This window comes from Poecilia reticulata, linkage group LG5 (assembly GCF_000633615.1).
Source record: "Poecilia reticulata strain Guanapo linkage group LG5, Guppy_female_1.0+MT, whole genome shotgun sequence".
Taxonomy (NCBI): Eukaryota; Metazoa; Chordata; class Actinopteri; order Cyprinodontiformes; family Poeciliidae; genus Poecilia; species Poecilia reticulata.
Window position 1 is genome coordinate 11,170,469 of NC_024335.1, and position 12,296 is coordinate 11,182,764.

Genomic DNA, 12,296 nt, shown 5'->3' on the forward strand with positions numbered 1-12,296 from the left:
TGTATTATTATTTATATCTTGTAGAACCACACCTTTACGGCGAAATAAAGACTGAACAGCAAGTGCAGATTGAATCAACCGACTCTGGTTTCTTAAGGGTTCTGACCGGACTCACCGCAGTGATTTGACATTTTCATCAGCGAGTTTAAAGTTTCCCTAATTTTTACCTGCAGTGTTTCATTTATATTACTTAAGACGTTGCAGGGACCTTCATTTGGTTGGCAATTTTATTTTTTTTATTACATAGGAAACCTGTAAACGTTCCAAAATTACAAGCTGTTGCACTAACTGTAATTATTTTAGAGATTGAGATAGTTCATATGAACATCATTTAAAAAAATAATTTTAAAGTAAATTAGAAATTTTCATGGCAGTATACAGACCAGAGAACACCATAGCTTTATTTTTGTTTGGGTATTTAATATTTTCACCTGATTTAAAGATTTTAAAGCACATCTAATTAACAAATGGCAAATTGAAAACTAGTCAAAACAAACTTTTAGCACATCTATTTTTCTACCCTTAAAAGGTCTGAACTTATTTTATAACAGTAGTAAAAATGTTTGTACTTCAATGTGTTTATGATAATGGAAAGAAAAATGACCAGCTTTACTCTGTAACCTAATTCAACTGTTTGGGGGGACTGCATCAAGATTATGTGGTACAAAATGCCCTTTAGATGTTGCAGTATCATTAATGAGAATGAATTGGGAAGAGGCGGAGTTTAGGACTGTGTGGCTAATAGAAAAAGACCTACAAGAGCTACCTGAGCACAGAAAGGTCACCTCACTGTCGGGTCGCAGTGCGGAGACAAGACAGAGACAAAACTGGAGTGCAAACACTGTTTATCATGAAGAGAGATGGAGGGGGAATCACTATTTAAAAATAGGCTCAGAAAAAGGCGGCTCTGTTTGTCACTTTGATGATAATCCACAGACACAGTGGTGAAAAGGGAAAAGCTATTACAGTGTAAAGTGGTGCACAAGTCTATTTTTGCATCGCCTGCTCCTGATAACAATGTTTCTTAAATGTGATGAAAACGCAGTGATATATATATGCATCAATCGCTATGTTTCTTTCTCTTACAAGTTGGTGATATATTGGTTCATGCTTTTAATTTATCCCACATTTATTCTATATCTATAACTCCATTTAATATTTGCAACAACTTTGTGTTGTATATTTTTTTTATCTGATCATATTCCACTATTTGCACAGATAAGTACAAAGTTGTTGAAAGTTGTTAAATTATCATAAGGTACTAGCATTCACTGAATGTTTTTGTTACATTACAACCACAGACATCATTATATTTTAGTTGGATTTTATGTTGTGTGCCAAAACAAAGCAGCCCAACCTTGTGAATTGGAGGGAACCTGATACATATATGGACCTACATTATAACTCCATGGATCAATACTTTGTAGAACCAGCTTTTTTCTGCTTTTACAGAAGCAGCTACATCTCAACTGGCTTTGTGAATCTGGGAAAAATATATATTTTTTTATACCAGCTCAAGATCAATCAAATTGATTGGAGCGCATTTGTAAACAGCAACAGTCAAGTCTTTAATTTGATTTAGATCTTGACTTTGGGCGTTAAAAACTGAATGTGCTTTTACTGACACATCTCCACTGAAGTTGTAGCTCTTTGTTTGAGCTATTTGTCCTGCTGGAAGATAAACGTTTATCACAGTTTCAAGTATTTTGCAGCCTCTTACAGATTCTCTTTGAGCATTACCCTTGATTTAGGGCACAAGTAAAAGAAAAACAACTAATGACTGTGGCTTTTCCGTAACAGCATATCGCAGCATATCTTCTTTTCACTCTTCGATAAAGGCCACATTTACATGAATTACTGTTTGTCAATGGATTTTACTACTTGAGTTGTGCTCTTATACTTCTCAAGAAGTACCACGGGTGTGCTGGATGCTTCTTAGATTACTTCTCTCCTTATTCAGTTGGATTAAATTACAAACAGGTGGTGTCTAGTATAGCAGTTGAGCAAATTCTGAAGGTGATAATTTTCATTTAGTGGGTATAGAAGCTGAATACCTAATAGAAGCACAGTTTTTAATATTTTTATTTATGAACAATTTTGAAAACCATGAATCAAGTTCCTTGCACTTCATGAATTTGTCCTTATTTTGGTCGTCTTCCATATAAAATCTAGATAAAATACACTGAGGTTTGTTGTAAAAATTTGATTTAAAAAAAAGGCCCCAGGTGTGTTAGCATTCTATGCATTGATCTTTTAATTTTTCAGGTCAAGATTATACTTGCTTTCATACACTGGAATAAAATTGTTTTGGATTATGTAGCTCCACAATGTTTTATTAAGATGGAAGCTAAAGATTTTACATGTCATGTATTCATATTAACGGTCCACAGACAGGCACATTTATTTGTATGCTCATTTTCAATCTACATGCTTCTTTTGGTCAGAACACGAGTGTTGAGTGTTTTTGCTATCTTGTTTTCTTTTTGAGTTGGAATGATGTGACTTATTTTCTTGTTTGCCTTAGCTTTAAAAATGTAGCGGGTGTCACGTTTAGACCAACACAAGCATGCGCTGAGCCCACAGTTCCACTTACAGGAGCGCGAATTGATTTACAGGCGGGTGTGGGTTTGTTTTCAGCACCATGGAGAGCAACACCCCCTCAACAACAAGCGAAACAAAAGAACTGCTGGGAGGGTATTAGAAATGCTGAAAGACAAACACGTTGGCTTTTGTGGAAACTTTGTTTTCATTTGAGTCACAAAAAAATCTGATCACATTTCCTTGGTTTTCTAACACAAACACGACATCAGTTTGTCAAAACAGACTTTAGATTTTATTGTGAAACACGACAATACATTCGTGGTGCTATGTTTCTTTGTCATGAAACAGCTGAGTTTTTGACAGAAAACAATCAAATAAAACCAAAAGAAAAAAAAAATAACTCAGCTTGCTTTAACCTGTCATTCCCACGCAAAGTGTCGAAGACACCATGTGGGCTATTTAAAAACGAACTTTTATGTACCCAGTGTGAATAAGACAGAAGGGTTACTGCTCAGCCTTAAGTGTCAAGTTAATTTCCGATTGGGCGGGTGGTGGACGTATGTCAGACATATGCGCGCCGTGGGCGGGTGTTGGTGTGTTGGGAAAGAGGGGAAAAGCAGAAGGGAGCGCTGCGCTTCACCCTGTGAATTCGCAGAGAGTGTTGATGGTTAGGAGGCATGTAAGTGGCGTCCGCTTCAGCTCTCCAAAGCTGTGAGCTTTGGCTGGGAGTGACGCGGCGCACTCTGCCTTTCCAAACAGAAAAAAAAAAAAAACACCTGTATGGACGAGCACACTCCCAGCGCTGTCCAGTCGCCTCCTTCAGCCGAACACAACAGCACGATCGCGGCTGAGAAGGGGGGTTATGGAGAGGTGCAGAGGGACGTCATGACGGTGGAAAACATGCTGGAGGAGTCGGCCGTGTTCTCGGCGCCTCACCTGGCTGTGGATCGATATGAGCGCAGCCGCCAGGGATGCTGCGAGAGGGTGGTCATCAACATCTCGGGCTTACGCTTCGAGACGCAACTCAAAACTTTCAACCAGTTTCCAAACACGCTGCTCGGGGACCCGAGGAAAAGGATGCGCTACTTTGACCCACTCAGGAATGAGTACTTCTTCGACAGAAACAGACCCAGCTTTGATGCTATCTTGTATTACTACCAGTCAGGAGGGCGCATTCGGAGACCTGTTAACGTCCCCATTGATATTTTCTCAGAGGAGATTCGGTTTTACCAGCTTGGGGAGGAGGCCATGGAGAAATTCCGTGAGGATGAAGGGTTTATTAAGGAGGAGGAGCGCGTACTGCCCAAAAATGATTTCCAAAAGCAGGTTTGGCTTTTGTTTGAGTATCCTGAAAGCTCTGGACCTGCAAGGGGAATAGCCATCGTTTCAGTGCTTGTGATCCTAATTTCAATCGTTATTTTCTGCATGGAGACTCTGCCTGAATTTCGGGATGAAAAAGACATATCCACAGTGGCACCCACAGTGAATGGCACTGCTCCAAATGTGCCAAACCCCTTCACAGACCCATTCTTTGTCATAGAAACACTGTGTATTATATGGTTCTCTTTTGAGTTACTGGTCAGGTTTTTTGCCTGCCCCAGCAAAACCACTTTCTCCAAAAACATCATGAATATCATTGACATTGTCGCCATAATTCCTTACTTTATCACTCTGGGGACAGAGCTGGCCGAGAGCCAAACAAACGGCGGTCAGCAGGCGATGTCCCTCGCAATCCTGAGGGTGATCAGACTGGTAAGAGTCTTTCGCATTTTTAAGCTCTCACGACACTCTAAGGGACTCCAGATTTTGGGACAGACGCTGAAGGCCAGCATGAGGGAACTGGGCTTGCTCATCTTTTTTCTCTTCATCGGAGTCATCCTCTTCTCCAGCGCTGTTTACTTTGCAGAAGCAGACGACCCCACGTCGAGCTTCACCAGCATTCCAGACGCGTTCTGGTGGGCAGTTGTCACAATGACCACAGTCGGATACGGGGACATGCATCCGATCACTATTGGTGGCAAAATAGTGGGGTCGCTTTGCGCAATAGCGGGCGTGTTGACTATTGCCTTACCCGTGCCAGTGATTGTATCGAATTTCAACTACTTTTACCACCGGGAGACGGACGGAGAGGAGCACCAGCAATACCTTAACACGGGCAGCTGCGAGCACCTCCCCTCCGACGAGCAGAGAAAGTCGTGCAGCTCCTCTTCCCTCAGCAAATCAGAGTACATGGTTATTGTAAAAGGCATCAACAGTGCGTTCAAGCAGCCAAACTTTACAACAGAGACCAGTCAGAACTGTGTGAACATCAAAAAGATCTTCACAGACGTGTAAAGGGGCCCAATAATGGATCATTTATGAAGCATAAAGAGATGTTAGCTCTATTCTTGTAATGTTGATGTATAGCCAGTCGTGGTATGTCAGTCCATATCTGTGGCTGAACGCTCTAGATGTCCGTTTTAACAAACCTTAATGGGCCTAAGAGATCCAACTGACTGTACAATCTCTTTATAAGCCGCTGGCAAAGTAACAAGTGTATTGTTAAAACAGATATATTTTAGTGTACAACGCCACACGATGCCTACATATCTTGGTGTTATTATTGCAGTGTTGTCCGTGTTGGGATACACGTGTAGCATTTAATCCTGCCAGCCCATAAACAAACAGCGTGTTGTGCTTCGTGGAAAGACCAGTTCCGTTGTCCAGAGATGTTAATATATTATGGTAATATATGTAGCCAAATGTCTGTTTAGGTTATATCTAATATCAGAAGCTGTCCACGTGTTGGACTCTGCCGTCTTGTTTAGAGGTGGAGAGGGAAAATGCTTATCGTGAATTAAAAGCTGTATTTTCATTCAGAAATACTTATATAACCTATATTGAATAAAAACAGAAATTAAGAGATCCTGGTTCTGCCTGTTCATAGCACTTTAAATCGCGCGAAAAAGAAGATTGGGTTAAAATAAATAAATAAGCACAGACTAACGTGTTTGTGGTCATGTGCTCAGTGATGACATACAGCGTGGATGAAAGGAGGCAGAACGTTCAGCAAGTTCCGCCTTGTGATGCAGTCTCCATGACGACGGTGGTTTCCTGGGCAACCCCCGTCTAATGTTTTCATGGTATTGTGTGAGTTTCCCCAAATAATTTCCCATTTTTGCCATAGTAGGTGTAAAGCTGCGATCTATTTTAAGTGCATTTCTGTGTCCTTTTCTTTGTTTATCTCTTTTTGTATTTTAAATTCTTTTGCGAAATTCAAGACAATAAACTTACATTATTTTGTTTTTACTCCATTGCACCATTGAGGTACAAAAATGTGGATAGAGATGCGTAGAATTGCATGCTTATATTATTGTTTTAGGAACATTTCACAAAAAAAAAAAAAATCTGGCCAGATAATGGCAGACCAGTCCATTGTCCCTGATCATGCTTTTCCAAATACAATTGCTCTAGTCCCATGAAAGAAGGATCATAAATAAATAAAGAAAAAAGTAATTTAAACAAGAGGGAAATTGTGACCAGAATGGAAATAGTGGAAGTGGACTAGCAATTAGATTTTTTAACTCAAAAGTCAATTAACTTCCTGTCATGCTTAGAGATAAGCTTCACTTTAGAAGTTTAAGAAACAGTTTATAATATTTACTCCTATATTAGTTGCATTGCATTGATCTCACAACAGTAATGATGATGAGGATGACAACGACGACAATGATGATGGTTAATATTATTACTACACAACTACTTAATCCAATAATGTGCAAACTTCCTTAACTTTTTTCCCCCCAAATTTCCCTTTTTTTCTTGTTTGCTTTAGCGTGGGATGTAAAATCTCTGCTTAGAAAATTAGACATGAATTTGTTCAAGGTGGTTCCCTGCTAAACAGTAAGATATTTTAAGAAGAAAAGGTCTGTCTGTTAATCCATGTATTGCTCGTATTTAGGATAAATAATTCTGTGGCATGTGTTGGAATAGGAAAAGAGGATCAACCCTCTTTTTCTTCATCTCTACTCCTCAGATCTCTGAGTTGGCATGCCAACTTGATTTGACGTCAGCCACCTTTTCATCTACATCAGAAGACATACAGGCACAGGCTTTAAAACTGAGAGCCGAATACAAGCAAACAGTACAACTTAAAGCAGTCTGTAAAGTAATGATTTCTCTATGTGTGCTGTCATCATACCATGCATTTCATGCATACCACAATGGCTTGTGGTATGCATGAAAACATTATATTTCATAGTTGAGTTACAGTTGAATCTTCTGTTGCAGATTTATCTTTTGTTTCAGGAGTTAAAGGGAGAACAAATATATTGTCTTTACTAAAATGAGAGAACTAGTGTGATTTCAGATATACTGTATGTGCCTTACTTAAATAAATGATCAAGTAAGGCATCAAAAACCTAATTTGTTGGTAAGGACAGATCATCTTAAACTATCTTTTTTATTTTTACTATAGTAAGTCTTGTTTGTAACCCCATAGGATTAGTCATACTTAATTTTAAGCTCTGCGCATTTACAGTTCTGAATAATAGCTCACTTCTGCCATCTGGTGGATCAAAGAAATTATTACTACTAAGAGGGAGAAAATACCATTTGGAGATGGCAATACAGGTTAGCTTCTCTTATAGACACGATTTTGGAATTTATGAAAGTTGGTAATTCTGACTAATAGATAAATTAATTTTTCATTGAGATAATAATACTGTGGGATTTTTTTTTACGGGAAAGCAGCTGCACCTGTCTTAACTGGACTTTACAAGAAAATCAACAAATTGCAACCAAACCTCTAATAATAAGATCATACTTAAGTATTACTAATTTATCCTGTTCATGATATAATATATGTACAGTTGTGACAAGAGAGATATCTATCATTTAAATGTTTACAGTACATGCACACAATTCATGGTTACTCAGAGCAAAATAAAACAAAAAATTTTAGGTCAGCAGTTTACATGGTCATTTTCTTTTCTCATGCTGTAAGCAGGAACAATCCATGTGTCAATAACTGAAGTAGGCCTGGAAAGCACCAAAAAGCTTCCTTGAGGGTTTTAGTTTGACCCATTATTTTTATTTCCCATGAGAAAAAGGGAATAACAGTGTGTGAGCCAGAGTGCATGGTAAAAACTCATTACTTACACGTTGCACTACTTTGAATAAAGCACAGAAGTCCTAATAAAGGTGACTTTACATAATTCAGGGTTGAAAAATCCTGTTTGAAAATTCATATAATCTCCAGAATGTTAAAGCCTTACTCGGGCAAATAAGCAACAAACTATAAATATCTGGCTTTTTTAAAAGATGGTTTGAATGCTCTACTCGACTAAAACATGGTAAATAGAGCACTGTGAGAGAGTAGCTAGTTTTACAATATTTTAAACATGTACTATCATCACACATGATGAAAGGATCTCCCTACTCCAAACCACATTACATCTGTCCCACAGCTGCAGGTGCTCTACATCACAACTGCTGAATTGCCCTGTTCTTTCTGTCTACCCTTCTGGAGTCCAAGTCCTTTTTCAATGTATTTTTAACAGCAAAAATGAAAAGGGGCCAGCTAACTGCCCATAGTCGTTAATCATCTTCTGCATTGCTCAACAGTAGTGCTGGCGAGGGACAGCAAGTTTGACCATCTTACTCTGTTGGGGTTTCTGGAGAAGCAAAAATTTCATTAGCAGTAAACTTGTTACGCTTAATATGCCGGGGTATAATGGGCCTATCATTTTAGATTAATGTTGTTTAGCTCTCAGTTGTCATGGTAGCTGTTATTTTATTTTGTGCAGTGATGCTCATCATGTTCATTAGATAAGTACGGCAAGCTAAACTGAGACCATGTTAATTGTATAAGAGAAATTATAACCTTGCGATATTATATCGCAAGGTTAGATCGTTTCCAGGATCTAACCTTGAAAGATGTTTTAATATACATCTTGCTTTAGTTATGTAGTGAGACTAACTTGTCACTACAGATGTTCAAATTAAAGGGTAATTCCATCAGTTAAATGCAGCGTGAAGAAAGTCAAATTAAAAGCTTTATGGCCACTTGTGTTTTTGATACAAGGCTGACAATTTTAGAATGTGGGAACATATGCAACTGTGTCTGCATGCTTTTGTATGTGTCTGAGCCTACATGCTCGAGTGCAGCATAGCTGTAAGACAGTCACTTCTTTCTATGCCTCAGTGCAGACTACTGTGGGTTTCTGTGAAACAGAGAGCGACGTATAAGGAAGTATAGACAGACTGGCATGGTGCAGAAAAACGCATTGGTAAAGAAAAGCACACAAGCTCTACAGTTTGTTCTCTTTGTTGTTGCTGATGCTGCAGGAAGATGTGAGGACAAACATTTAAGGTATTTTTCAGTCTGGGTTCATTGGGAAGAAGTAGTGAAGACCCCAGGCTTCCCCTCAGAACTCACTCCCCTTGTGTGAGTTCTGAATCTTTTTCATGCGATGCATGAAAAAGATTCATGCATCGCAGCAGTGTGCTGTCTCTGATGATACCCAAAAAGTCAGAATAGGGTGTGTCTGCCACAAGAGGCGCCTCCTGCCATTTCTGAACTTTACTGAGGCATGATAATTATAAATCACTAAAGGGAAAATGAATGACAGCGGCTGTGTCTGTTGTTGTTAAATAGAGCACCGGTCGCTTTCCTTTCTTCTCTCGATGATATTTCAAGTGGTACAGTTTTTGCCCTAAAACTGTACCTCTGTGTTGCCAAAAATAAAATATATTGCCTTTATTTCTCTGGGTGCCATGCATCCATCTGCTCCTTGCAGGGCATGTAATGGCACTCAGGGGGATTTCATAAGGTTCACTCTTCTGCATTATGCCTCCTTGTTGAGGTCTTTCAGTCAGACACAGGAGTGACTGTCTGTGAGGAAGCAGGTCTGAGAATGCATACGTTTCTCCTCTCCCTTATGGGTCCAGCTCAAAAATACCTTTCATACACCCAGCTGTTACGTGTGTTTACAAATGTGCTCCAGGTGTAACAAACCATATCTTACAGTTTATTTGAAGACATTCTATGTTTAGCTTTACAGACATAGTAATGTAGACTGCTGTGTCATCAGGCTTCACCTGAAATATCTCAGTGGCAACAGAAATTCAGCATGGAGTGGCCGTGATGTCACTGCCCAGCTACCTCTCATGCCTGTTCCAAACTGTTGTCTCCACTGCAACCGAGTGAGGATGAGCAACAGAGTTGTTCATTAAAGCAACAATGCTGACTTAGAACAGCGTCATTTGATGAGTTGGTGGTATGAAACGAGGGGAAAAGTCAGATGGCTGTTGGGGTTTTAGTTGTCAGGCAGTATGACCGAGAAACGTGCTGTCCTTGCTCTGCCCCCAGGTGTCCCGTGAGTCAGAGCGGCTGCTGGGCCCAGAGCCAACTGGATATCAGACTGTTTCATTTAGCTGAGGCACATTTTCTGGTTCCTTTAGTCACTCAAAAACATAAACTGGAGGATGGTATCATGACACGATAAATCCCAAAAGTCAGATCAACTGTTAGGTGCATGTGTGTGTGTTTCTCATTTTGTTTTTGCTTCAAGTCATGACACTTACTTAATATTTGACAAAGACAACTGAAGTAAATAATCAAATAATTATTTCATTCATAGTAAATGAAAGTAAACTAGCAGTTTTTATGCTGTCACAGCATTCTTTTTGGATTTATTTGGTGATCTAAAACATTTATGTGTGAGAAGAATACATCTTTAAAAGGTCATAATACTTTTAAAATGCATTTATGAGAAGGTATTGTATGCAGTAAAGCAAGAAATGTAAAGGAAGTAGTGCTTGGTTTGGCTAAAATATTAAAGAGAGGGGAGTATAATTCATTAAACACAAAGTATTTTCTTACAGATTCCTGCTCTTCTGCTCTGTTTCTAAAACGACCAGAGTCCCAATTTGATTCTTCCTCTTAGGTGTCTTATTTCCAATATGACCTTTGGTGTAATGTAGCAGATTGATTCTATATCAGGCTCTTACCTTGATTTGAATTTCCCTCACTTCTATAGATCCATCATACAATGCAGCATAAGAATCTCCTTGCAACAATGACACTGACTCACAGTCCTTCCCCTCAGCGTCAGCATAGCTTTCTGAACTGAACGGAGCCAGAATATATATTTCTGTATATGTCTTCATGGTTTAATTCAGCTCAGGTTACATAATCTCTCATATGAAGTATGAAACATCTACAGGTAGTTCAGAGGAGGGACTCAGAGCAGCAGTGGGTGTTTAGGACTCCAGCTTGGGTGCACACTGCAGTGGGCCAGTGTCCTTGTGTTTCTCCTGGCGTCTGGCTTGTTTCCAGGATCTAACCTTGTCCGGCTGGGCTTCAGTATGATGAGCAGACCTATCCCTCCCTTTTTGTCCTCTCCTTCCTCTCTCTCTCTCTGCATTACGATCTCTACTCTCCTCAGCTCATCTTCAAATGTACTTTTACCTCCAGGACAAATAGAGGACAAAATGAGGTGCAGCAGGGATTCCTATCAGTACACCTTTTGCAACTTATTTATTGGAACCACTCCTCTAGTCTATTTCTAACCTGCAGTACTTCTTCAGTTTCTGTCTCCTGAACAGTGTATTGGGAATGACTCATCTCCTAGAGGGATAAATATACAGAGTCTCAGTAGTTTTTGGAAAGAAATAGAAAAGCATCAAGGTTGAAAGTTTAGTGAATGACCCAAGGACATTTGTAGGAAAAAAAAAGTCTGCTGTTTTTTTTAGAAAAGCAAATGTTATAGTGTATAGGTACTCTATGTTTTCATGGAATTTTTGGTTTAGTCTGGTAATAATTCTTTATTATACAATTGCATATCAAAATTAATGCACAAGTGAGAGAGGAGTAATATTTGGAAGAATTATATTTTTTCGATTAACTTAACATACAGACCATATCGATGTTACCATAAGGCTTTATGTGAGCTATTATCAAGCACTATGAGATTATATGAAATCTGTTACGTCTGGTTTGTGTGTGTGTGTGTGTGTGTGCGTGTGTAGGTGTGTGTGCGTGTGTGTGTGAGTGACTGTGGGGGGTAGCATGTGTGTGTATAAGGATGAGTGATTGCTGAAAACCTGTAGCTGCTGCAATGCAGTATCAAGAAGGAGGGAGGCATCGATGCCAGAAAATGACCACAACACTCAAGGGACTGAATGGCCAGAAAAAAACAAAACAAAGAAAAAACAGGGCATTCTCCATTCATAAGAACACATGACATCCAAGAATTATGAGTGCAGCATGTTAAAAAAAAAAAAAAAACACTTAATTGAGCTCTCTTTTGTCACCTCAAGACATGGTTCCAAATTAGAGTTACTATATGTGGTGCTTCACATCTCTTTAGGTCTTTCAATCTTTGTCATAAACTGTAACAATATTTTTAGATTTGATGCGAGCCCAACACGAAGTTGCTGATGTTTGTGAAATCACTGGATGTTCCTAGTCAGCTTTACTCATAGTTGTAGAATTGCATTCTAGCAATATTCTGAGATTTTCATACAATCTAAGTCAATGGAAAATTTGTTTTCAGGTATTGTAATACATTCTCAGTTAGATTTGAGTCTGGACGTTTTAGTGAATTATTCTAAACACAAATACATTTTGATCTAAACCATTTCATTCTGTCTATGGTTGTATGTTTAGGTTCATTGTCCCTGCAGAAAGTAAATCTCTGGCCCAGCTCCAGGGTTTCTTTCAGGATTGCTCGGTATTAAGCTCCTTATATCTTTTATTTAACTCTGATCAG

General features: G+C 39.0%; 1 protein-coding gene across 1 annotated transcript; it reads left to right on the plus strand.

The window, feature by feature from the left end:
- The first annotated feature begins 2,875 nt into the window (after positions 1-2,875).
- On the plus strand, positions 2,876-5,445 carry LOC103464695 (potassium voltage-gated channel subfamily A member 3-like). The gene has a single exon (XM_008408952.2). It carries the CDS (start codon positions 3,322-3,324, stop codon positions 4,873-4,875), a length of 1,554 nt encoding a protein of 517 aa, XP_008407174.1. The 5' UTR covers positions 2,876-3,321; the 3' UTR covers positions 4,876-5,445.
- Positions 5,446-12,296: the final 6,851 nt, after the last annotated feature.